The sequence below is a fragment of the Podarcis vaucheri genome (assembly GCF_965113315.1).
Source record: "Podarcis vaucheri genome assembly, chromosome: 13".
Lineage (NCBI taxonomy): Eukaryota > Metazoa > Chordata > Lepidosauria > Squamata > Lacertidae > Podarcis > Podarcis vaucheri.
Window position 1 is genome coordinate 44,351,026 of NC_138751.1, and position 26,484 is coordinate 44,377,509.

Here is a 26,484-nt window from a genome sequence, read left to right on the forward strand (position 1 = left end):
ACAGGCTTCCTCAACCTCGGCCGTCCAGATGTTTTGAGACTACAATTCCCAGCATCCCTGACCACTGGTCCTGCTAGCTGGGGATCATAGGAGTTGTAGGCCAAAAACATCTGGAGGGCCGAGGTTGAGGAAGCCTGACCTAAGATACTGCTTATGCTGAGGGTGAGAGCCGGGGTAAAGTGACTGTGAGGGGAGAGACTCCATCAGGCAAGGCCTCCTTCCACCTGCCTTGCCTCACCCTCTAGTCTCTGCTTCTCAATTTGTATTGTATCATTTTATGTTGTGGCTTGCCATTGTTTTATTGATTATAGTTTAGAAATTATTTATTGTAACTGTTGAGTGGATTTCTGTTTAACTTTTATATGTTATTATTATTTAATACTTTTCTAATGATTGTTGAATGTTACTTTTTTGATACAGGTTGCCTATTTTAAAGTTTTTTTATCACATTTTTGTATTGCATTAGATTGTACATTTTTTGTTTCTTCAGCTTGTAAACCGCCTTCAGTACTGTAAGATAGAAAGGCGGTATACAAATTAAAAGTGATGATGATGATGATGATGATGATGATGAAGTGGTAGGTAAAGGTAAAGGGACCCCTGACCATTAGGTCCAGTCATGGCCGACTCTGGGGTTGCGGCGCTCATCTCACTTTATTGGCCGAGGGAGCTGGTGTACAGCTTCCGGGTCATGTGGCCAGCATGACTAAGCCACTTCTGGCCAACCAGAGCAGTGCGCGGAAACGCCGTTTACCTTCCCGCTGGAGCGGTACCTATTTATCTACTTGCACTTTGACGTGCTTTCGAACTGCTAGGTTGGCAGGAGCTGGATCTGGGAAACGGGAGCTCACCCCATCGCGGGGATTCGAACCGCCGACCTTCTGATCAGCAAGTCATAGGCTCTGTGGTTTAACCCACAGTGCCACCCACGTCCCTTTATGAAGTGGTAGAGACATTAGCAAAGTCTGGACATACTGGCAGAGCTAATCTGCCATGCTCACTGGTGTCCCTGCACCGCACTGACCATCCCGCTGCCGCCCACTCCCAGCTCTGGGTAAGCAGCAATGACCCCACCGTCAGAAAGCCAGCACTGCAGTCGCACCCCGTGGGGCAGGCCACGTCTAGACCCATGCACAGGGGTGGCCCATCCCGTTTCGCCGCCTGAGGCACAACGGAAAGGCGCTGCCGCCACTCCATCAAAGCCTTGTTTACCGGGGTTATGTAGATGCCGAGATATTGCGACAGTTACGCAAGATCAGGCCCCAAGCTGCCGCAGCTGCCGCCAGATGACCCCCGTGGTGGCCAGGGTGGGACACTCCATCCGACTCCACCGCCCGAGGCAGCTACTTCACTCCGCCTAATGGGCAGGCCGGCCCTATGTACTGGCTCAATCTGCTGCCCTTGTGCTGGTACACAACTTCAAGGCCACCGATATCTCTCTTTTATCCAAAATCCAAACTTGGGCCAAACAGCCCTTGAAACAGAGCACACCTTCTAAAAGAGAAATTCTCCTCTGGAATTCAGGACAGCCTTCCTACCAGGAACTAAAAAGCGTAAAAGGAGAGCTAAAATATATATATATGGAGCTGCCTTGCATTGAATCAGACCACTGATCCCATCTCGCTCATTCCTGCCGCCTCCAACTCCTCTGCCATTTTAATATTTTATGTCCCCCATTTTTAATGCTGCTCTGCCATCTGCTGTTTTAGATTTTGTTGCTGTCGGTTTTGTCCTGTGCGTTTTATTGCTTTTGTTGCATTGTTAATTGGATTTGTACTTTCCTTGTAAACGCACTCTGAGGAAGTGGCTTTGAGTGGCAGGGTCTGAGCTACTGCCCAATAAATAAGCTAACTCTTACGTCTTTTCAAATTTGTGAACGGCCAAGATTGAAGCAAGGGGCGTTCTTCACGCAGGCAGGTCATCCCTCTCAACGCTTTGCCATTTCTGAATCAACGGTCAGGGAAACAAACGGAGCATTACTAGAAATAGGGATGGGCGACTCTGTTTATTTTGGGTCTTCTCAGTTTCTCATTTCCTCCCCAGTTCTCCACATTTCCACATCAGCTTGCAATTTTTTTAAAAGTCCTCGTGAAAATTCTCACCAGCACTTTAGTGAGAATTTCTCCTAAAATGCACAATATTTTTTGCATTTAATTTTGTGTAAAACCTACATTTTTGCAAAGCAGTTCTGTCTAATATAATGCATTTTTGTGGGCACTTTAATAAATGCATCTTTGTACGCGTTACTTGGCTGGAGACCAACAAAATTTGAATAAATGCTGATTTCAAAAGCTGGCTGTGCTTCTCTCAATATTTATTTCATTCATTTAAAAAAAACTGTATATTTGTCCTTTTTTAAAAAACAAACAAACCCAAAAACCTTGTGAATTCAAGGCATCTAAAAATATTAAAATGTTTAAGAAGTATACAAAAGATATATAAAAACAACAATCAAAATGAAACAGGATTTGACATACTGTACTGGCAGTTGCCCCAAGCCCCGCAAAAAACTAAGTACATCTTCAGAAAACATGGAATTCATCAATACAGAAATGGCCACAGACTGCTTTTTAAAGACATTAACTGTACATTATGTCACCGACATGATTAAAAATCATGTCACTGTTTTTTTTTACAGTGGTGCCCCGCAAGACGAATGCCTCGCAAGACGGAAAACTCGCTAGACGAAAGAGTTTTCCGTTTTGGAGGTGCTTCGCAAAACGAATCTCCTATGGGCTTGCTTCGCAAGACGACAATGTCTTGCGAGTTCCTGCGGTTTTTTTCCCCTTCCCCCTTTTTCTAAGCCGCTAAGCCGCTTATCAGCTGATCCGATCAGCAGATAAGCCGCTAAAAGCGCTAATCCGCTAATCCGTCAATGGGCTTGCTTCGCAAGACGAAAAAACCGCTAGACGAAGAGAATCACAGAACGGATTCTTTTCGTCTTGCGAGGCACCACTGTATTTTAATAATGTTAGGTAAGGGAGGGAAATTGTTATGTGGGGAGGTCAGGGGAAGGCCTAAGCTTCCCTGTGGTATTGCCTCACTGTGTGCTCCTGTTAGTAGTAAGAAAAAGCTCTCATGGGCACTGATGGGAGGCTTTTTGCTGGGACGTCCCCCCTAATGCTACTACTGAAGGGACAGTATACCCAAATCCTGTCTGTGAAATCACCCCAGGCCTCAAAACTGTCCAGAATTCCTTTTGTCTTCTAAAAATCCAAAACAGCTTTTCTCTGCTCTCCTCTGCTCTATCACAAGATGCTGTGGCAAAAGGCAAAATGTTACTTTTAAAGGCTAATGAATAGGCTCTGCCATTGCCAAGAATACTCAGGCCTGAGAAACGAATCTTATCTCATTCAGTTGCAACACCTTTGGACATGTTGAACCGTTCTCATTCCCCTTTCCTGGGAAGGGTGCCAAGAGTCCACAATAGTCCCAAGACAGCTTTCTGTTCATGCTCAGAGGAACCTCAACATGGGGCAGGACTCCTGAGGGAGGAGAAAGGGGGAGGGAACTAGAAAGGGGTATATATGTTTGTGCACATCACTGTGAACTCGTGCATGCTTTTTGTGACTTATCACACTTGCTCCTTCTACCAGTTCATGGATGGTAGAAATAAAAGCCTTTTCTCCGAAACTATTCCTTGAGTGTCTGTTGACTCCCACTTCCCTTTCCCAGGCGCAATATTTTTCCCACCCGAGGGCAAAGTCTCATAAGGCTACATTACTACTACTACTACTAATAATAATAATAATAATTCGTTATTTATACCCCACCCATCTGGCTGGGTTTCCGCAGCCACTCTTCGTGGCTTCCAACTGAATATTAAAATACAATACAGCATCAGACATTAAAAGCTTCCCTAAACAGGGCCGCCTTCAGTTGTCTTTTTAAAAGTAAAATAGTTGTTTATTTCCTTGACATCTGCTGGGAGGGCGTTCCTGTTGGGATTCATTCTGCAAAGAAACAGTAAAGATGTTTGTACCTTTAAGAACTGTTTCTGTGAGCTTTGGGCAGATTGGGTACAGCTGGTCATGACTATGAAAGGACGGAAAGTTGCAGTTTGAACTTTGCCTGCAGGGAAAAACACCTACAAGCTTTGTTGTTTTGTAATCAAACCTTTATTTGATTTGGTTTTACATTGGTCTCGTGATGTCATAGTTTCTGTCATCTGCCACCAGAGGGGGGAAAACCCTCTAACGGTTCCACAGGGCGGGTGCCACTACCAAGAAGGCCCTCTGCCTGCTTCCCTGTCACCTCACTTCTCGCAGCGAAGGAACCTCCAGAAGGCCCTTGGCGCTGGACCTCAGTGTCTGGGCTGGATGATGGGGATGGAGACGCTCCTTCAGGTATACAGCTAAATGCTGCAGGGATTCGCCCTGTTTTGCAGAGAAACATATCTTGCTAATGTTAGAAACATTGGACTCAATGGACCTTTGGCCTGATCCAACTTCATTATCATGAAACTCCAGTACAGTCTCCTCCCAAGAATGCCCACCCGGTAAAAAGCTGCCCCCGAAAGCAAACGAGACACAGTGATGGAGATGCAGAAATTAATCTGTGTTGTTCTCACGTTTTTGCAAATAGAAGCAAAGAGAAAGGGACCACAATGCATCATGTCAGCCTTGTACCCAGATAAGGTTTGTGTAGAACTGGGGCTTTAAATGTGGCTTGAAGGAGGAGAGAGGGAGAGGCGTCAATAATACTCCGGTAATAGACTTAGCCTGAGAGAGGTAACGTCAGTGCTTTTCTTTGAAAGCAGATATCTGCATCAGAGGGCACACAAGCCCTCTGAAAATCTTGTTTACCAATGCAATTTTGACGGTAGGAGGCTGCAGTCCTAGACTTACCCTTCTGAACTCAATGGGAATTACTTCTGAGTAGACATGGATAGGATTGCACCATTCATATATTACCTGAATTCATATTGGACCCTTCCTTGTTTTCGAGATTGCGTGGTCAGTGGAAGCCTTCCCTGACCCTCAATTATCTATTCCAAAATTAACTGGTGAATTAGGTACCTTTCACACACAAAGATGGGTAAATCATTTCTTGCACCTGTAACATTGACTAAAATATCATTCCCAGCCACCCCAGTCTCCAGCTGGTGCAAGACTCGGGGGCTTCCAGGTGCTTACAAAATGTTTTATTTCCTCCGAATGTGGGACAGCGTAGTAGACCTTGGTGTCTTAGGATATGGGGTTTATTTACACATATCTACAACCTGAGTCATTGTCTAGGATTCCAGCAGAAATCAAGCATGGCTCTCCCTTTCCCTTCAGCCTGTCTCTGGTCTAGCTCACATAAAACTCCAGTTATCTCCTGCTTGGACTACTGCAATGTGCTCTACATAGGGCTAACTTTGAAGGTGACCTGGAAACTACAACTAGTCCAGAATGCGGCAACTAGACCTGTGACTGGGAGTGGCTGCCGAGACCATACAACACCGGTCCTGAAAGACCTACACAGTACATTTCCAAGCACAATTCAAAGTATCGGTGCTGACTTTTAAAGCTCAAAATGGCCTCGGCCCACTAGACCTGAAGGAACGTCTCCACCCCCCATTGTTCAGCCCGGACACTGAGGTCCAGCTGCAAGGGCCTTCTGGCGGTTCTCTCCCTGCGAGAAGTGAGGTTACAGGGAACCAGGCAGAGGGCCTTCTCGGTAGTGGTGCCCGCCCTGTGGAACGCCCTCCCATCAGATTTCAAGGAAATGAACCACTACAATGATAACTTGGGTTACAGACGCTTCAGGTTGCACGTTTTCGGGTTGCACACCGTGCCGAACCCGGAAGTACTGGAACGGGTTACTTTGGGGTTTTGGCGCTCGCGCATGCGCAGAACCACCAAATCGCAACCCGAATGTGCACAGACGCACCGCTGCGGGTTGCGAACATGCCTCCCGAACGGATCACGTTCGCAACCCAAGGTTCCACTGTATCTGACTTTTAGAAGACATCTGAAGGCAGCCTTGTTTAAGAAAGTTTTTGATGTTTGATGTTTTATTGTATTTTTAATATTTTGTTGGAAGCTGCCGAGAGTGGCTGGGGAAACCCAACCAGATGGGCAGGATAAAAATTTCTAAAATTATTATTATTATTATTATTATTATTATTAGTTTCTAATTACCCACCAGGTGAGGAAGGGGCTCCACTCATTTGCCCTTGTGGCACAGAACCATTTCCTTATAATAAGGACCCATACTTGGGGGCCATGGCTAACTCAACAATGGGATCCTCTGTTAGATTGTAACACTTGCTGAATCCAGGAATTAGAATGGACTCAGGCATCATACAGCCTAACCTCCCACCACCACCACCAACCCCCCCCCCCCATAACACTATACATTTCATTCGGAAAAAAGTTTCTCTTGCTTTCTGTCATGCAGTTGCGATAACTATAGGCCACAGAGCTGGTGAGGGGAAAAGTTCTGGACAGATTAATGGTGAAATTACTGTTGTCAAGGGCCCCACATTATAGCCCGAAAACTGCAATACCTTCTGAACTGTAAAAGCAAGCTCTCTGGACATATGTATAAATTAAACTGGTTTAATGGTCATTAACTGCCCTTTAGGAAGCCACAGGAACCCCACTGGAAATGGCTACTTGGAAGCCACAGTTCTGTGAGGCCTAGAGATCTCTAGCAGATTCACTGCAATGCTCTCTGCATGGGGCTACCAGCCCTGAAATCCGTCCAGAAACGACAACTAATAGAAAACACTGCCGCTAGAGTTCTGTAAACCAGTTAGAGGTCTTTTGTTCGAGTAAGTGGTATGTGCATTATTTAAAGAAATAGAGTCTTAGCACAGGCATAGGCCTTCCAGATGTTTGGGAATAAAATTCCCATCATCCCTAGCTAACAGGACCAGTGGTCAGGGATGATGGGAACTGTAGTCCCAAACATCTGGAGGGTCGGAGTTTGCCTATGCCTGGTCTTAACAGATGCTCCCATCAGAAGCGCCTCTCCCCATATTAGCCATCCTGGACTCTGAAATCGACTGGGAAGAGTTGGCTTGCTGCAACATCACCAGCAAATATCACTTGTTGGGTTGGTGATACAGTACCAGATTCTGGGATTCTCTCCCCCTACAGGTGTGGACAAGGGATGCGGGTGGCACTGTGGATTAAACCACTGAGCCTAGGACTTGCCGATCAGAAAGTCGGCGGTTCGAATCCCCGTGACGGGGTGAGCTCCCGTTGCTCGGTCCCTGCTCCTGCCAACCTAGCAGCTCGAAAGCACGTCAAAGTGCAAGTAGATAATTAGGTACCACTCCAGCGGGAAGGTAAACGGCGTTTCCGTGCGCTGCTCTGGTTCGCCAGACACGGCTTAGTCATGCTGGCCACATGACCCAGAAGCTGTATGCCGGCTCCCTCGGCCTATAAAAGGAGATGAGCGCCACAACCCCAGAGTTGTCCGCGACAGGACCTAATGGTCAGGGATCCCTTTACCTTTACAGGTGTGGACAGAAATGTTGGCCTTGCATCATCTAGTCAAATCCCACCTTTCTCCCAGGCTTTTGGAGGAATTGTTTCGTTTACTCTGGGGTTTTAGGCTATTATTCACGGTTTTCTTGCTAATAAATTTATTTTATTATATCTTGCTAATAATTTATAAATTTGATGTTAACCACCTTCCATTTTCGCTCTACTGAATTGTTTCACTATATTGTCCTATTATTGTTAGCAACTGCTTTCAAATCTCTGATGAGGTTTTTAAGCAGAGGCTGGATGGTCATCTGTCATGGATTTATTTAGTGGAGAAGAAGAGAAGACGAAGAGTTTGGATTTGATATCCCGCTTTATCACTACCCGAAGGAGTCTCAAAGCGGCTAACATTCTCCTTTCCCTTCCTCCCCCACAACAAACACTCTGTGAGGTGAGTGGGGCTGAGAGACTTCATAGAAGTGTGACTGGCCCAAGGTCACCCAGCAGATGCATGTGGAGGAGCGGGGAATCGAACCCAGTTCACCAGATTACGAGCCCACCGCTCTTAACCACTACACCACACTGGCTCTCCTGTATCATGTGGGGTTGGGCTAGATGACCCTCAGGGTCCCTTCAAACTCTTTGATTCTGCGAAAAAGCAGTTTATAGATTCTATAAATTAAATAATAACAGCAGCAGCAATAACAACAAAAACAACAACAACAACATCCTTAGCACTTCATCACACTAAAGTTCCCATGGATCTTTGAAAAAAGCCATGCCAACTGAAGTGGTATACATATGCCCTTACATAAGCTCACACAGTGAATAGGCCCATATATTGTACCTCCAGCTGCTTTCGCTAAATATACATCATAAGGAGCAGCGCATGATCTGACCTGTGGCTTGCTGGACTTAGAACCAATTTCCCGTGCCATCGCTCAGCCCTAAAATGTGCTAAGAAAAATACAAGTGCCTCTGACCACGCACAGAGTGCCCTTCCTATAGACAACCTCAACGAGCCTCTAGCGACCTGAGATAAGAATGACAAGAAGGTGGAAAGATGCGACTTCGGCCCTGGCACCCCTTATTTCCAAAAGTAAGGATTTCACCTGACGTAGGAAACATATTGCGCACACCCAGAAGCTAACTTTCTTTTATTTTTGTGAGACTCGCAAATCTGAAAGGAAGGCCCGAGTCATCTCCAATGTATCTCTGCCACTTAGCCCCAAACACAGAGAAATGGTTCACCCTAGCAGGGGGAAATGAATGAAAATGAGATGGCTCTAGATAACTGAAACAAGTGATGTACCGGTAGTAACTGCTCTTTGTGACAATCCCTAAATAAAGGGTGGCATTAGCTATGTGCGGCCACCCTCTCCCTTGAGACCAAGCTAAACACTGGTTTGAATAATTAAAAAAAAAAAGCCCTTTTCATCACAAACTCAAGATCTGGCATTACAGGACTGTTCAAACGTGTTTTCTCCTTCCTTTCTCTCTCTACCGCCCCTGCACTGATCCCAACGAGAGACCTTGAATCAGTTTCTCAGCTTCAAATGCAGTGTCCTTGCTTGGTGCACCACCGAGTCTAAGCCCTTGGGCGACACATAGAAACCATATCCCTCCTCCATCGATGAGCCAAAGGGGAGGGTTGGCGGCGGAAAACAGGCCTAACCAATTCTACTTTAAGCTCTTCAGGCGTTCTGAGCAAACAGGCAAACAGCGAGACGTCAGGTGTGCCAAGCAATTCGGGAAATATTGGTGCGAAAAGGCGAACGAACCGATATTCCTTCATGAGCCAGAAAACTCATTTCCGTCTTCCGAGAATGTATTCTTTTCAAAAGAGGACTTTCACAGTCCCAAGAACTGTTTCTGGTGGCGGAACCCAACGCTGGAGCATGTGCAAAGTGAACGACACAGAGAAGAGTGCCTCTGAGCATAGGCAAAGCGCCTTTCCCTACCCATTCCTCAAGAAATCACACATTATCAAGGATCGGGGCAGGGGGAGAGAGAGAGAGAGAGAAAGAGAAAGACTTCCCGGTCCAGACATGCACAAGGCGACTGCTAATAGCCCTGTGTGCGGCCTGGGTTTATATTTAGAGTGGTAGTTGAAGACGGCAAGAGCTGGGCGCATTTCTGGTGCGAAAGCCAAGATTCTAGTCATCCCCTGGAGCTGGGAGAAGATGGTGTCAGCCAGCCCATCTCACCTTACAGCCCTGCCGCTCTCACAAGCCATTAGCAGCTTCTTCGCAGGCTGGTGCCGCTTAAATCTTGGCCGCACCATTCCTCCTGTCAGCTTTGTTTATGGCCCCTGTGTACACCAACCCACAACTCCCCTCAGCAATGTCTCCCACCCTGACCCACCCATGTTTTTTTACTTTCTAACATGGCTGAAGGAAGCTGGTGGTTATCTGGTTTTAAGGGGAAAGGGGGGAAAGGAAGCCACAGTCAAACGGTGCTTTAGCCAAAGGTGTCACAGCAGCAGCAGCAGCAGCAGCAGCAGCAATAGCACATAACTCTCCATGGGTCAGTCAAAAAGCCAGGCAGGAATAATCAGCCACGCAAAAGAGAAGGTGGAGGTCAAGCCGCTTCTTGCGAGAAAGAGAAACGAGGCGCAAAAGCTCTGCCAGGCACCAGCTTTGGGGGTGGGTTTGGGGTTTCCGCCGCCTACTTACTGTTCAATGGAGTGAGCAATATCCCAAAGAAAAGGCCTTTTCCCCCCGCTCCCCTCAGACTTGCCCCGAGAGTGGGAGCTCTCAGGCCGAGCTGCTTGCCTGTTGGCAGAACAGCTGCTGTTCCCTTCAAATGGTCATGCTGAAACCTGAGGACCGGAGGGTTCTTCAGGTAGCATCGTCCTCTCTCGGCTTGGCACTCGCCCTTCTGGGCAGCTGGTCAAGTATCAGATGGTTCCTGCAACCCTGCAGCTCCATCTCCTAGTGCCGGACGATGGTACAGCCACCCGGGGATTCGCACAAAGGGAACGCCGAGATTGCATTTTCCGCACTCGAGGAGCGGCAGACTTGACCCTTCCCCAGAATAATATGTACCCTGCAATTTAATAATAATAACAATTTATTATTTATACCCCGCCCATCTGGCTGAGTTTCCCCAGCCACTCTGGGCAGCTCCCAATCAAGTGTTTAAAACAGTACAGCGTTAAATATTAAAAACTTCCCTGAACAGGGCTGCCTTCAGATGTCTTTTAAAGATAGGATAGCTGCTTATTTCCTTCACATCTGAAGGGAGCGTGTTCCACAGGGCGGGTGCCACTACCGAGGAGGCCCTCTGCCTGGTTCCCTGTAACCTCACTTCTCGCAATGAGGGAACCGCCAGAAGGCCCTCGGCGCTGGATCTCAGTGTCCGGGCTGAACGATGGGGGTGGAGACGCTCCTTCAGGTATACAGGACCAAGGCCATTTCTCCCTCTCTCTCTCTTATCACATGTCAAGATTGTCTTATGGGCTCAGGGGCTACGCTATTCCCCAGAGGTGTGTCCATTCTGGTCTTCTGCAAGCAGCGTGAAGAGGGATTTCAACCATAGCTCCACGGGACATGCATATAATTTTACATCCCTCATTACAATTCCAGAAATCCCATCTCAGACCCTCCAGTGTCCCTGGTTTCCAGGGACAGCCCCGGATTTACAGAAGCTGTCCCAGTTTTCAATAAATTTGATCCCGAAATGTCCCACTTTTCCTTAAAGGTAAAGGGACCCCTGACCATTGGGGCCAGCCGTGGCCGACTCTGGGGTTGCGTCACTCATCTCGCTTTATTGGCCGAGGGAGTTGGCGTACAGCTTCCGGGTCATGTGGCCAGCATGACTATGCCACTTCTGGCGAACCGAAGCAGCACACGGAAACGCCATTTACCTTCCCGCCAGAGCGGTACCTATTTATCTACTTGCACTCTGACGTGCTTTCAAACTGCTAGGTTGGCAGGAGCAGGGACCGAACAATGGGAGCTCACCCCGTCGCAGGGATTCAAACCGCCGGCCTTCTGATCAGCAAGTTCTAGGCTCTGTGGTTTAACCCACAGCGCCACCCGCGACCCACTTTTCCTTAGGGCATCCCTATTTTCATCGGAGAAATGTTGGAGGGTATGGATTTATGCAACCCCCCTGAGCCAAGGAGATAAGTAACTATGCAACCTTTAGAATACATTTGAAGACAGCCCTGTATTGGGAAGTTTCTTAATCTGGAATGTTTTTTTATCCCACAAACCCCATCCCTGTGGGCAAGATTCTAATATATGTTCACTCAGAGGCAAAATAATTCCCATTGAGCAAAGCTCCCTTTTCCCCTGGCTATCGGCACTTTAATTGCTTATCTCCTTGTTCATGGCCTTCCTGAAGAGGCCTATTAATTAGTTTCCCATTTCCTGACAGTGGACTATTTAACGACTTGTTTCCTCTTTGAAGTCCTACCTAGCACTCATTAAATTGGATAGATAGAAAGATGGATGGTTGGGCCAGTAGCCAAGAAGGACAAGAACAAGCCACTGTAAAAAAAAAAAGGGAGAGGTGGACAAGCAGAAAACAATTAAGTAAAGGGCCACCAGCTAGGAAAAGCATCAATAGATATTTGCCAGGCCACGCTGCTGCAAGTGCAGATTTAACTAGCTCCCTCCTGCCATATTAACCCACAGGAAGGAAGGTCCTATCTAGGCCTGGAATCTCCAGCTGAAAAACCTTAGGCAGATACACAGCATGCCTTTGAAACAGGTATCTTCAATATTTTCAGATCCAGGAACCCCCTTTCTTAAACATTTTCTATATACCTGCATGCTGGTACTGCTCCGGTCGCGACCCACCCTGGACCAGGCCACGATCCAATAGTGGCTGCATCTGATGCACATTTAAAGCACATGCCACACACACACACCCCAAAGAATCTTGGGACCTGTAGTTCCCTCTCACAGAACTACAATCCCCAGCATCCTTAGCAAACTACAGCTCCCAGGATTTTTCTTGGGGGGGCGGAGGGGGGCGGTCATGTGCTTTAAGTATGAGTTGGCCGGGCTTTAAATATACGGCCCGTTTTATTTATTGTAATCTTTGTGTTTCACGTGACTGTTCAAACTGCTTCCTTGTCTTGGAGCTGTTTGTCCAACTAGTCTGTCCGATTTCACGTTTGTCTGATTTCATGTGTGTCCCCCCCCCCAGGCCACTACCCACAAACAGTGAGAAAAGGGGCTAGCTTTATGATGCAGCCTGAAATAAAAAAATTAAGGTCATATATATGTGTGTGTGTGTGTGTGTGTGTAGACAGGAGTGCCTGGCGTGCTCTGGTCCATGGGGTCACGAAGAGTCGGACACGACTAAATGACTAAACAACAACAAACAACACACACACACACACACACACACACATATTTCATAACTGCATATATAAACCACATGTCTGAAACCCCACAGAAAAAGTCCTGAAACCATTTTGTTCCCTCCCAAATTGACCTCAAATATTTCTCTGCAAGGTCAAAGGAAAATGGAAAAGCCTCCCCATTGTCTTTTTGTTCACAAATCCTCTCTTAAGGGTATGTCTGTGTATGAATAGGGTGAGCCTGTGACCTGGCTCAGGAACTAAGTACAGTGGTGCCTCGCAAGAGGAAAACAATCCGTTCTGTGATTCTCTTCGTCTAGCGGTTTTTTCGTCTTGCGAAGCAAGCCCATTGACGGATTAGCGCTATTAGCGGCTTATCTGCTGATCGGATCAGCTGATAAGCGGCTTAGCAGCTTAAAAAAAGGTGGGGAAAAGGAAAAAAACCCGCAGGAACTCGCAAGGCATTGTCGTCTTGCAAAGCAAGCCCATAGGAAATTCGTTTTGCGAAGCACCTCCAAAACGGAAAACCCTTTCGTCTAGCGGGTTTTCCGTCTTGCGAGGCATTTGTCTTGCGGGGCACCACTGTATTTATCATTATGAAAGACTGGCCAGGCTCCCCAGGTAATCCAATCAAGTGACCATTAAACAGGTAACCTGCCAGACAGGAGATAAACAGCGCACTCAGATTTCTGTTGTAGACCGCCCTTTCTGTGATGTAGGTATGATGTATCTGGGGGGGTGGTCTTGAGCTACACCCCTTCTGTGATGTATGTATGATGTTTCTGGGGGTGGTCTTGGACTGCAGGGCGGACAATTTAAAATGTCTATATAAGGGCGGGCACACCTTTGTTCTGGGTCCTCCTCCTTTCCTGCGTGTGAGGGGAGCACCCTGTTGCAACAGTTAATAAAGATCTGGCTTCCTAGCTGCTTTGCTTCTCAATATTCTCTGGTTGGCCTCTGTTATTTTCTCCAACCGATGGAGAACCCTCAAAGGACTCTATAAGGGCTCTTGTGTCCCCCATAAGGGAATAAGGACATATTTTTGTTTATTATAAGCCTTATGACACCCTCCCACCTGTGTGTTCTTTCAACCTGTAGAAATCATCTAAACTCCCCCAGAATGTGGACTTCACTGGCTTTTCGGATCCCAAGGCTAGTTCCTTGACAGAACATAGTTTGCCAGGGCAGAGCAGTAAAAATATTGCCTGGCTGGCCACTCTACAGTTAACAAGTACCTAGGATCATGTTCCCTTGTGAGTTGCTTCAGTCCACCGTTTATCACTTACTCTCAATAAATAGAAATTAGAATGAAGCAAGTGGCTCAGGGAGAAAGGGGTCTGCTGTCCCAATCAAATTCAAAGTGTGTGTCCCCTCCATTACTAATTTTCATTTTTTTAAAGCAACAGCAAGCTGACATGGGGAATCCTTTCATAAGACCCCAACCCCCCTTGCCATGCTTGGTCCTGTGTCTCAAAGCTAAAATAAAGATTCTACACAACAAAAAGTAACTGTCCCCCATTCAACTTTGGTCTGGTGCTAAAGGGGAAAAATGACACAATTAAATGTGGATTCTTCCCATGTCTCAGCAATCAGTGCTTATTCTCTGGATCCCCTGCTAACTTTAGGTAATTGTCTTTTTTAAATAAATGTTGTTCTTCAATAGTACCTCAACCCAAGTGTATTTGTGCCTGCCTACAACGTCCCAAGTCCATGTTATATATCTTGTGATTTTGGCCGACAAATATCATGCTTAAATAAGGCTCTTTGAATAAGTGACAGGCATGCCTAAATCTCACACAGGGTCGCCATATTTCAAAAATTAAAAACCAGATCATCCCAAAAGTTGTTGAGCTTATTTTAGACAAACCCCAAACTGTGATTTTTTGATTGGCTTTCCTAAGATCCAGGAAAAAGTGCCACATTTCGGAAATCCCCCTCCCCATGTCAATTCCGCCTTGGAAATCCCAATAATACCCAGGCGTATGGCAGCCCTATCAAGTCAAAAGCCTGAATGTTGTTGGGATTGTGCCCTTTTTCTAAAAAAACCAAAACACAGCAGACTAGCAGCAGATCTGCTTTCCCCATGTTCAGAGGCACTCTTTATTCCTTCGCCAGCCAAGAACCAAATTTAAGCCCTGATCTAGTGGCCAACTTACCTTGACCTCTCAGGTGCACTCAAATCCCCAGTGATCACATTCACCAAAATACTTGAAGATATAAGGGGGGTGCGACTCCTGGAAAGTCCTAACTAGACGCTCCTTCAGATGAGCTGAAGTCAGTCTGTTTCCACAGGCTGTTTCTCAGAGGCAACGCTTCGGTTTGTACTGAGGTTGTATCCAATATCAGTGCCCAGTCGAGGCACATGGGGTCACAGTGCCATCCTCAGGCACTCCAGAGGTTTACCAAATGCTTTATTCAAAATAAAAAAAAAAATATTCCAGTAGCACCTTAAAGACCAACTAAGTTAGTTCTTGGTATGAGCTTTCGTGTGCATGCACACTTCTTCAGATACCTGATTTTGTGTGCATGCACACTTCTTCAGATACTTCTTCAGATATCTGAAGAAGTGTGCATGCACACGAAAGCTCATACCAAGAACTAACTTAGTTGGTCTTTAAGGTGCTACTGGAAGGAATTTTTTAATTTTGACTATGGCAGACCAACACGGCTACCTATTTGCAAATGCTTTATTGTTTGTGGTCTCCTCTGCCGCTTTCTCCCGGGTTTGCCATTTCACTTACTTTCTGCACTGCAGAATAAACTTTGAAGTTCATGCTAAGACAGGCATGTCCAAAGTCTGTTTCGGGGTCCTAATCTAGTTATTTTTTTTCCTGAGGTAAAATCCCCCCAAAAGCTCAACAACTTCAATCCTAAAAAAAAAAAGCCCAACAACTTTGGGTTAAAATTGTAAAGAAAGCTCAACAACTTCAAAACTTCAATCCTAAAAAGCGCCCAACAACTTTGGGGTAAAATCGTAGAAAAGAGCTCAACAACTTCAATCCTGAAAAAAGGTCAATGACGTTGGTCGGCCCTCATGCATGTTCACTTCATCAAATCTGGCCCTCTTTGGACAAAAGTTTGGGCACCCCCGGCTCCAAGAGGAAGGCTGAGAATCTCATTTTGGACTCTTCATCAAACTGCAAATCCTAGGCTTATTGGATATGGTGGGCAGTCTAACTGGTGCACAGTACTGTCTACAGATGTCAAATGCTTTTATGCTTGACAGTCGTTCCTGAAATATGTTTTAATTAAGCTGCAGAGGAATTCCTATGCAAAAACCTAAGCTCTTGAAACTGAGGCTCCAATACTTTGGCCACCTCATGAGAAGAGAAGACTCCCTGGAAAAGACCCTGATGTTGGGAAAGATGGAGGGCACAAGAAAAAGGGGACGGGAGAGGACGAGATGGTTGGATAGTGTTCTCGAAGCTACAAACATGAGTCTGACCAAACTGCAGGAGGCAGTGGAAGACAGGAGTGCCTGGTGTGCTCTGGCCCATGGGGTCACGAAGAGTCGGACACGACTAAATGACTAAACAACACAGGGCCATTAAGGGTCATTGGCAAGACAAGAGACCTGTCCTTCCCTCTTGCCCTGAGGTGTGAACAGAGATTGGGGGTTTTAAATGCTTCTTTCTCCTTCACCTTTGCTGTTGACACTTGCCACTGCATCTGAGTGACAAGACCCAGGTTGTGGACCTTCAAAAAGTTGGCATGCGGGCTTCAAGTTGTTCCTTAAAATATAACTGATTACAGTGGTACCTCAGATTAAGTACAGTGGTACCTCAGGTTACATATGCTTCAGGTTACAGACTCCGCTAACCCAGAAATAGTGCTTCAGGTTAAGAACTTTGCTTCAGGATAAGAACAGAAATCGTGCTCCAGCGGCAGCAGGAGGCCCCATTAGCTAAAGTGGTGTTTCAGGTTAAGAACAGTTTCAGGTTAAGAATGGACCTCCGGAACGAATTAAGTACAGTGGTACCTAAGGTTACCTCAGGTTAAGTACTTAATTCGTTCCGGAAGTCTGTTCTTAACCTGAAACTGTTCTTAACCTGAAGCACCACTTTAGCTAATGGGGCCTCCCGCTGCCGCCGCCGCGCCGCCGCCACGCGGTCTCTGTTCTCATCCTGAAGCAAAGTTCTTAACCCGAGGTATTATTTCTGGGTTAGCGGAGTCTGTAACTGGAAGCGTATGTAATCTGAAGTGTATGTAACCCGAGGTACCACTGTATGTCATTTTATTTCAGGAACAACTTGAGGGAATTCCAGTTCAGAAAGGCTGGCATCTCTCAGGGAGACGTTTCAAATGCCTGAGTATTTTATCTATCGGCTAGAGCAGACTTCCTCAACCTCGAGCCCTCCAGGAGTTTTTGAGACTACAATTCCCATCATCCCTGACCACTGGTCCTGCCAGCTAGGGATCAAGGGAGTTGTAGGCCAAAAACATCTGGAGGGCCGAGGTTGAGGAAGCCTGGGCTAGAGGGTGAAATAATTCGAGGAAAAGTCCCCTTCGTGTAGCTGGCAAATCCAGCCACAGATCAATGAACTAGAATAACAGTTTTGGAACTGAGAGCTTGGGCTCTGCAGCGGCTCTTGCTTTTAGTGCCAATGTCCATCTCTGGGATAAGTGGGGCAAATTAAGAAGATAATCTCTGAGCAGAAGCAGAGTGCAAGGTTTACACTGACCCCAGAACCTGGTTTTTGTTTATAAATTCCAGGGCTCAGCTCTGACTCATGAGATGCCATTTCAGAAGACCAGTCACAGAGCAGTGCTCTGTAGCTTTAATCACCCTTCCCACATTTGTGAATTAAACAGAAAGGGTACTCAGTCAAAAGATGTGATGTCCAGCTTGAGCCCCAGCAATTCCTGCGTTAGAAATTAACTACTGGAAGGGGCAGGGGCCAGCCCTATGCACACTTACCCGGAGATAGCCAGAGATAACCTACACAATTAATAAGGGTGTTCAATTAGCTAATATATCCCACTGCAAGTTGAGACAAACACAGTACAGTTTGCAGGACCAGAGTTCCTGGATCAATGCTCTTTGAAAAGAGCTCTTCTCTTGGACAAGCCAATTAGGCTAAGCTAAATAGGTGGCACTGTGGGTTAAACCACAGAGCCTAGGACTTGCCAATCAGAAGGTCAGTGTTCAAATCCCCGCGACGGGGTGAGCTCCTGTTGTCCGGTCCCTGCTCCTGCCAACCTAGCAGTTCGAAAGCACGTCAAGTAGATAAATAGGTACCGCTCTGGTGGGAAGGTAAACGGCGTTTCCGTGTGCTGCTCTGGTTCGCCAGAAGCGGCTTAGTCATGACCCGGAAGCTGTACGCCGGCTCCCTCAGCCAATAAAGCAAGATGAGCGCCACAACCCCAGAGTCGGCCATGACTGGACCTAATGGTCAGGGGTCCCTTTACCTTTACCTTAAACAGGACTCTCATAACTAGTTCAAACCCATGACGCTCCCACCGCAAGTGAACTTTAGACAAACAAGTTAAACTTCACAGCACATCCGGCGCAAGTCAAAGAGACACTAAGAGTTGAACAAAAAGAAAGACTTTACTTTTCAGTCTTAAGATATGGCAGTTGGATGCATTTTAGTGTTTTTCCTCGTAGTATACATTAGGATTAACAGAATTCTGCAGGAATTCAAATCTTAAAATATTGGCCCTGCTTTTATTATTGGCCAGATTTTCTAAAGGTCAGGAGCAAGAGTAGATTGCACTCTTTCAGACTTAGCAAACATTGGCAGGTATGTGCGCAGCGTAGCGGGGTACACAAAAGGAGAAGGCCTTGCATCCAGCTGTTAGCATCTGCCTGAGCGGAAGACCCAGAATTGTCCCATCGATGGGTTTGGAAGCCAACCCCTTGCCCAGCCTTCAACATTCAGCGTGTGCAGTGAACGTGTAATGTGTATCTACATGAATGCTCCGAAGTGGCATTTTAGTTAATCTTTGGGCACATCACGATATACAGACAAGGCTGCCCACCCTGAGGGAGGCAGAGCAGATCATAGATATATATACATATACACACAACTCATGTGCAAAGGAAATCACAGTCCGAGGTGCCCACGAGCCGGAGAGTGTGCTGGGAGATGGCAGGGGTCCAAGGTGAGCGCAGCACAGAGCGGGCTCCCTCCATGGTTGTGCTCTTCGTTTGCGATGCCACCTTTGCTCCTCGTCTTCCTCACTGCGCTGTCTTTGAAGTTTTAGGAGCCTTGATCCTTGCTACTGTGCGAAGGTTAAAAGAGGGTTCAAGTTGCCCATTGCACCAAATGCTACAGCTTGCTGACACACACACACACACACACACACTCATATTGAAGCACACATTCATAATCTCTCTCTCTCTCTCTCTCTCTCTCTCTCTCTCACGCACACACACGCACACACACACACACACACACACACACAGCCACTCACCCACCAATAGCGCAACCCTCAAACCCTGAGCCCAGATCATTTCATAACAGAACAGATAGAGATGCCCAAACAATGCTCAGGTCCCCAAAATCACACAGTCTGACAAAACATTCTTTGTGACCCGCAAACTTGCCTGCTCCTAAGATCGACCACCTTTGGTCCCGTAAGAAGAACACCTTACCTGTTTTTGGATTTTAGTGTGCCAACAGTCAGTCCTCTCAGTGGGGACAAAGGAAGCTACAAATCCCAGTATCATTCCTCTAGCTGTAACCTCACGAGTGAGAAGGGAAGGAGTTTCCAACAAAGGTTAGGGGCAAGAAGGGATTTGACAGGATAGAATTGGTCCTGTTATTGTTTCATTGCCCGGCATTCCTATTTCATAAAGTTGTGGTGCTCAAATAGGAAAGGAAGGAGGATAAGGAAGGAGTACAAGGAGACAGGGGTAAGCGTGGAGTGCATCAATTATGTCTGACAGGAACGCCTTGCCATTGTAAGCTTCCAGGCAGCAAGATGGCACAGGGGGCCTTCGTTCCGCAAGAATATTGGCCCCATATAGCCACACCCAAGCCCCCAGCTCCAAAGACAGCTGACTATTCAGTTCCCTTATAGTACCATTCAGTAATCCTGCTTCTTCGGATGAGGAAAATGGCTGACTGGGTCAACCGTTGTACAAGCCAGGAGGAGAGGTGTCCCATTTGGTAGAAGGCCCAGTTGGGCTTCCCCGTATTTACTCTTACACAGACGCTTGTTGGTTTTAGCAATGTAGCCTTGAAAGCATTCAAGAGTCGGGATCTGGATCCTGCTGAATCTCATCCCTCTTATTCTCTTCCTCACCCCTACCTCTTCCTCACCCCTACTGAAATCTGAAAAGGCCCTACTGAGAGACACCAGCATGAGGGTGGTCTTGCATATGGCTAGGAGGTCAGATAGTTCCTGCCCAAGACTGGCCAAATTAGATGAAATGTTGAGAGATCCACATTTGGAGTTCCCACAGTTGTTTTTTTTCATGGATCCCCAAATCAGATCAGGGAAGTATTGTTGGAAGTTATTTAAAACTGCAGGGGGAGCAGCCCATCCTCACGCCCAGACACCATCTCAGGGAAGGCCAGGGCTTATTCTGAACCCGTTGTAGGAGTTAGCAGCCTTTTCTGCCTGCTGTTGGAGGGAGGGATCTTTGCGGAGAACTGTAGAGGATTATTAGCCTCAACAAGTTACTATTCTCTTAATAGGGCTGTAATTTTCAACTGGGAGGGTTTAACATATCATTCCCTGTTTATAGAGAGGCATTTGAGTGCGAACACTCTACAACTGCAGTAACTTCCTTTCTACTGGGGTTGGGGACCCTATGCCCCCTCAGCTATTGCTAGACCTCAGCTCCCATGGGTGCCAGCGAGCATGGCCAATGATTATGAACTGTAGTCCAACAACATCTGAAGTAAATTTAGGCTCCAAACTGAATGGGCGGTTCCCTTTTTATGGCAATGTGGTGAGCCAGCCCTGTTGAGTTTTGGAACCCCACCTGCTCCTTCTGCTGAGTGGAATAGTATTAAAAGTAGAGGCTTATTTCTCTCCAACATCACATGCGGGCGAGGCCCCACCCCGCCATCTTGGGGACAACCTGGCACCTCTGGTGGTGAGCTTGTGGACATTAAAAAGATCAAAAGGGGATCTAGCCTCCTAGTCCACCCAGGAGCAGTTTTGTGTTGCTGTGGGAAGCACCTCTCCAGGAACCAAAAAAAAAGGGGGGGCAGAGAATATTAGGACTACCGTGGCATTCATACATGTGAAAACGTGTGGAAGAAAACACACCCCAACTGTCCTCACACACCCCAAATGCTTGATTTCCGCTCCATGGGAAAGGGGGCAGTGCGTCTTCCAGGCACAGAACTAGCTGAGGAGAGGAGCATTGCTGTGCCCCCGTGTTGCGTGGCTTTTTGGTGGATCCAACATGGTACATTCCTTGGTGGGATTAGCAAAGTGAGGCACACTTGTAGACCTGTGAAGTAGCATCCCTTTTCTGGCCCTTTCCCCCAGGAAAGGTTGCGAGAAGTCGTGACATGGTGCCCCCGGCAAGGGTCATCCGTGGGGAGCTGCTCCCACAGTGCGAGGCAGTGCAGTGCACGTTGCCCCTCCAAAGGAGGGCGCTTCTCCTGCCCATGTCCGTCCAGGAGGCAATGGAAGACTTGGTGGCTTGGGATGTTGGTTATCTGCTGGCCAGGAAGAGGAAAGGAGGGGGTTTTTACCTTCCTCCCCACCCTATGGTGAGTATACAGACCCAGAGCAGCAGCACAAAGATCAGGGTTATGAGCTGGGGCTAAGCCCCTCCCGACCTGAAACACAGAAGCAAGGGGGGGGGGTAATTTTAGTGGCAAGTAAAGGAATGCAATCTAAAGTAATGGCGGTGATTCCTCAGCAAGGTTAAAAGAGCCAGATGTGTTCCCTCTCATTCATTGGTACATGACTGAAGCATCTGGAGCGGAGGTTCCCAAACTTATTTGCTCTACCACCCCTTTTACAGAAAAAAATTACTCAGCACCCCGTGGAAATCTACCTTCTTTAATCAATGGGATGAGGACAGTGTCGCAGCTTGCCTTCCATTGGCCAACTAGGCAGACAAGCTGCGATCCATTTCCCCAGCATCATTCCTCTAGCTGTAACCTCATGAGTGAGAAGGGAAGGAGTTTCCAGCAAAGGCTAGGGGCAAGAAGGGATTTGACAGGATAGAATTGGTCCTGTTATTGTTGTTTCACTGCTCTCCACTTTCCCACAGCCTGGGTGAAGCTGAAAAGGGTTGACCCAAGCCCAGGAAAACCCCTCACCTCCAGCATGACTGCTGGATAATAATAATAATTTATTATTATTTATTTATCTGGCTGAGTTTCCTCAGCACCTAACCTGGCAGTAAGCATCATTATGCAACAGATGCAACATGTACAAATGGTTTTTCAAAAATGTCCTCTTTCTTTATGCTTCCAACCCCCCCCCCCCTATTTTTATTCAACGTTCCCCAATTGCACCCGAGGCTGCATTGATTTGGAGAGATTCCTTTTTGTGGTGTGCTTGCTGAACACTGAAGTCTAGGTCCCACTGTTTCATACTTTGGGATGGGAAGGAGAGATGGGAAGGACAAGACTATTGGCGCTGGTCTTCTTAAGCACAACACCACAACTTGTTGCAGTGCAGATCTGCAGACACTGACACAGAGAATACTCTTGTGTAAGTTGGGTGCCTGCATAAATGTCATTAATACGTAACGGAAAGCCAGCGGAGCCATTTTTCAGCTGAATGTACATTCTAACCCGTGTACAATTCACATTTGCAGTGTGTTGGTGTTGACCTTTAAAGTCCTAAATGGCCTTGGCCCAGTATACCTGAAGGAGCATCTCCATCCCCATCATTCTGCCCGGACGCTGAGGTCCAGTGCCGAGGGCCTTCTGGCGGTTCCCTCATTGCGAGAAGCAAAGCTACAGGGAACAGGGCAGGGGCCTGCTCGGTAGTGGCGCCCACCCTGTGGAACGCCCTCCCATCAGATGTCAAAGAGATAAACAACTACCTAACATTCAGAAGACATCTGAAGGCAGCCCTGTTCAGGGAAGTTTTTAATGTGTGACATCTTAGTGTATTTTTGGTCTTTGTGGAAGCCGCCCAGAGTGGCTGGGGAAACCCAGCCAGATGGGCGGGGTACAAATTATAAATTATTATTATTATTATTATTATTATTATTATTATTATTATCACAGAAACAGAACTCCCAAAGTCGGTTTGAATGTCTGGCAATGCTCTGAAATGCCTTTGTGATAAATAGGATTCACCCAGCCTGTACAAAGGGGGCCTATTTTTGACATTGGGTCACCAATGAGGGCTTCACCTAACCACCATTTTCATGATTCACTGCTTCCCAACCCACAATGCTGACGCCAAGATTGTGGGGACTTCAAGCAATGCACACTCATTGGCCCCTTTAACTGGGATGTGCAAATTCCGGCAACTCTCACACATTTTAGATCAGTGTTTCCCAAACTTGGGTCTCCAGCTGTTTTCGGACTACAATTCCCATCATCCCTGACCACTGGTCTTGCTAGCTAGGGATGATGGGAGTTGTAGTCCAAAAACAGCTGGAGAAAGTGAAAATAGTGGAAGCGTCAGGGCAGTGGACCCCTCTGCTGGTTTGGTGATACCAGCAAATATTAGATGTTGCCATGATAGGGGGCAGGGGTTGGCAAAGGGATTGTCTTGGGGTTTTTTTTAATTAACGCTGTTGCCATGAGCACCATTTGCCATTTTACAAATTCAAGTTGTTTTTTCCAATGCAGGTGTTATGGAAATAGGAAGAAATCAAGTTATCTTGTACCATGTACAAGATTTCTGCCACAACAGAAATTCTTCGCTTCTCCCATTATGGGCCCAAGGCAGAGAATGACATCCATTTCAGAATTCTAAAACTGTTAGTAATTTACAACTGCAGTTAACACATTTCTAACAGAACAAGTCCATTGAACTTTGAGGGACTCAGGGATGAAAATCTGGTTCACTCTGCATTTTAATGCAAATATCCCTAATTCACAGGTCCAGAAACTATGCAAACAGAAGCAGAGCTACCAAATTTGAACGTTTTGTGAGGCAGTTCTCCAACTAAAAAGATTTGTATAAAAATGTGTCTATTAGGGGGCACGTATGCATCAAATCCATATATTTAAAGAACTGCAAGCAATTTTTCCTAATTTAGCATTACATTAGACGAAATAACTTTCAAAAAAATGTGTCTATTAGGAGAAATGCGTGCAAAAGTTCTGACAATTTTTGAGGGAAGCTTTTTTATATATATTTAAAAAATCACTAACTGAAACAAAAATGGGTTGGACTGATTTTTTAAGACTGGGAAAATGATAAACAGAAATTGAAACTGATTCATCTATACCTTAGTTCTGAATTAACATAGGATTTTATTGTTAAGCATATACTCTTAAGCCGTTTCAGTCTAATAGGTGCAATTATCTATTTTCTAACTCTATAGAAGGGGTTATTGCTGCTAGTACGCTTTAAACAGAATAAAAATTCTCAAGGGAATATTTAATGTCTAAAATTTGCAAAAAAACAACAACCCACCACCCTAATTATTATTTTAATTTTTTGTTTTGTAATATTCTGTTGTGTATGTTGTTGGATTTAGAAACACAGGATGCAAAACAGTGAATTCAAGATCACCACCTCCACTCCTTTGACTCACAGAAATTACGTGGGTGACACTTTGCCTAACATTTATCTTCATGGCAGACAGAGAGTCACCTGCTAATTTTCTGTGCAGGGGACTCCTGTCAACTTTAAATTTAGTTTTAAGTCCATAATCATATTCTGCTTTTAAAGTACCCCTATAAAACTGAATTTGGTATACCATTTTTTAAAAACGTAGTTAACCTTTCTTTCACATATTTTATTGATTCTGTGTCTGTCAGCCACAGCTATGCAACTCGCTAAAGCTCATTCCTTTGGGAATTAGAAAGCATTCTCCGATTGTACCCTGAATTTTGACATTTTCAAAATGTTAAATTTAGGAGAGAGATATTGTGCAGCAATTATAGCACAAAAGCATGGAGACACACTGTGGGAGTGGTTGGGGAAATAATATACTGAAAACTCATTCCTACTGTAACCAAAGTGACAAATACAAATCTGATTTGCAATCCCTACACACAACGTGTGGATTATTATATTTTAAAAGCCCTAGATGTCCCAAGTCCTGCATATCTCACAGAACAGTCTCCTTCCACAAACTCCCCTTTGCCTGCTCTGATCAGGAGAAACTGTGGACTTTTCTTTCCTGGCAGCTGTGGTGCAGTAATCTTAAGACTCTGGGCTTAATGTTCATATGGATGTGTGTGTGTGTGTGTGTGTGCTCTTTAGATCAGGGGTCCTCAAACTTTTCCAGCAGGGAGCCGGTTCATTGTCCCTCAGACCTTGTGGGGGGCTGAACTATATTTTTTGGGGGGAAATGAACGAGGGATGATGAGCGGTGCGCAAAGGGACTCCGGAGAGGGGCTGCTTTAACTGGTGGCTGCTCAAGAGGGGTACTCAGCCAACTGCGGCTCCTGTGTCTTGTGAGCGGCAGGGGCTGGTGGCGGCGGGATGATGATTGGCATGTGAAAGGGCTCTGGAGAGGGGCTGCTTAAAATGGCTGCCGCTTGAGCCCTGCTGCTGCTGCTGCTGGCACCAACAAAGCCCAGCCCCCTTCCTCCTCTAGGCAGGGCAGGGGGAAGCCAGGAGGAGGGAGGGAGGAGGCGCCGTGTGAGGGAGAGGGAGGGAAAGAATGTGCGCACTGGTGATCCATGCACTGGTGATCCACGCAGCGATTCCCAGACTGTCCGCTAGTCGGATTTAGAAGGCAATTGGGCCTGATCCGGCCCGTGGACCTTAGTTTGCCAACCCATGTTTTAGATGGTAGTGTGCTTCACTTCACTGTATTTTGGGGGCCTTTTGCAGCGTTAGCCCTTGGACCTCTACCCTAAAGTCCTGTTCCAAATGCACCACTGCGTGGCAGGGCTCCTGTGCATTTAATGGTAGGCATGACAGGGACATTCGTTCAGCAGGTGCAGTTTCACCGCTTCGTGCTAAAGGCTGCGCCTATTGAATTTCTGCCTGTCAATTAAGCCCTGCAAATAATAAAGGCAGCACCCTCCTCAGGGCAGATGGCAGCATCGATTCAATATCCATATAATAATAAAACTTATTTACAATGTGATATGACTACAAATTATCACACAGGTTCCGATGCGCATGCTCAAAGTTTCCTGAAAGTCCTCCCTAATAATCCAACATGTGCCTTTGGGCATGTGCTATATTCATGTATATTCATTTGGCTCCATGATGCAAAAAAGGTGGGACAGAAATGTAAGAAAATAAATATATATAGGCTGTGGAAGAGGGAACAAGCTGGTTTTCTCCTGCTCTTGAGGGTAGGACTCAAACCAATGGCTTCAAGTCACGAGAAAGAAGATTCGGACTAGACTTCAGGAAGAACTTTGACGGCACGAGCTGTTTCGCAGTGGTACGGTATCCCTCGGGAGGTTATGGACTCTCCTTCCTTGGAGGTTTTTAACTAGTGGTAGGATGGCCACCTGTCATGGATGCTTTAGCTGAGATTTTTGCATTGCAGGGGGCTGGACTAGATAACTGCTGGGGACATAGACTCATCTAATTCTTCCAACTCTACAATTCCATGAAATGAATGAACTTTGCATGTGGCCATTGGTGCATTCCTTTTTTTAACTACTTGCCATGTTCCATGACTGGGTGCTAGCAGTTGAAACAAGAGCCGCATTGCCACAACGTATA

The 26,484-nt window shown here is 46.4% G+C and overlaps 2 protein-coding genes across 7 annotated transcripts in view; both read right to left on the minus strand.

The window, feature by feature from the left end:
* The window catches only part of SCN4A (sodium voltage-gated channel alpha subunit 4), a 110,592-nt gene extending 95,554 nt beyond the window's left edge, over positions 1–15,038 (minus strand). Inside the window, exons 1-2 of one of the 4 annotated variants that reach the window (XM_082194660.1) lie at positions 10,097–10,263; positions 1,859–1,944 (exon numbers count right to left, since the gene is read on the minus strand). The gene's annotated coding sequence lies outside the window, so the exon portion shown is untranslated. Of the gene's footprint in view, positions 1–1,858; positions 1,945–10,096; positions 10,264–12,196; positions 12,280–14,894 lie in introns of those variants that run through there. The other 3 variants (XM_082194661.1, XM_082194662.1, XM_082194659.1) reach the window with 3 other exon arrangements.
* A 3,232-nt stretch (positions 15,039–18,270) lies between these two features.
* Positions 18,271–26,484, minus strand: part of ADAM11 (ADAM metallopeptidase domain 11) — a gene marked incomplete at its 3' end in the record, with an annotated part of 84,861 nt that continues 76,647 nt past the window's right edge. The window contains exons 27-28 of one of the 3 annotated variants that reach the window (XR_014212798.1): positions 20,965–21,485; positions 18,271–18,960 (exon numbers count right to left, since the gene is read on the minus strand). Coding sequence is in view for 2 of the 3 variants with exons in the window: in XM_082194831.1 (XP_082050957.1) it covers positions 18,942–18,963 (22 nt within the window). Of the gene's footprint in view, positions 18,964–20,964; positions 21,486–26,484 lie in introns of all 3 variants that reach the window. The other 2 variants (XM_082194832.1, XM_082194831.1) reach the window with 2 other exon arrangements.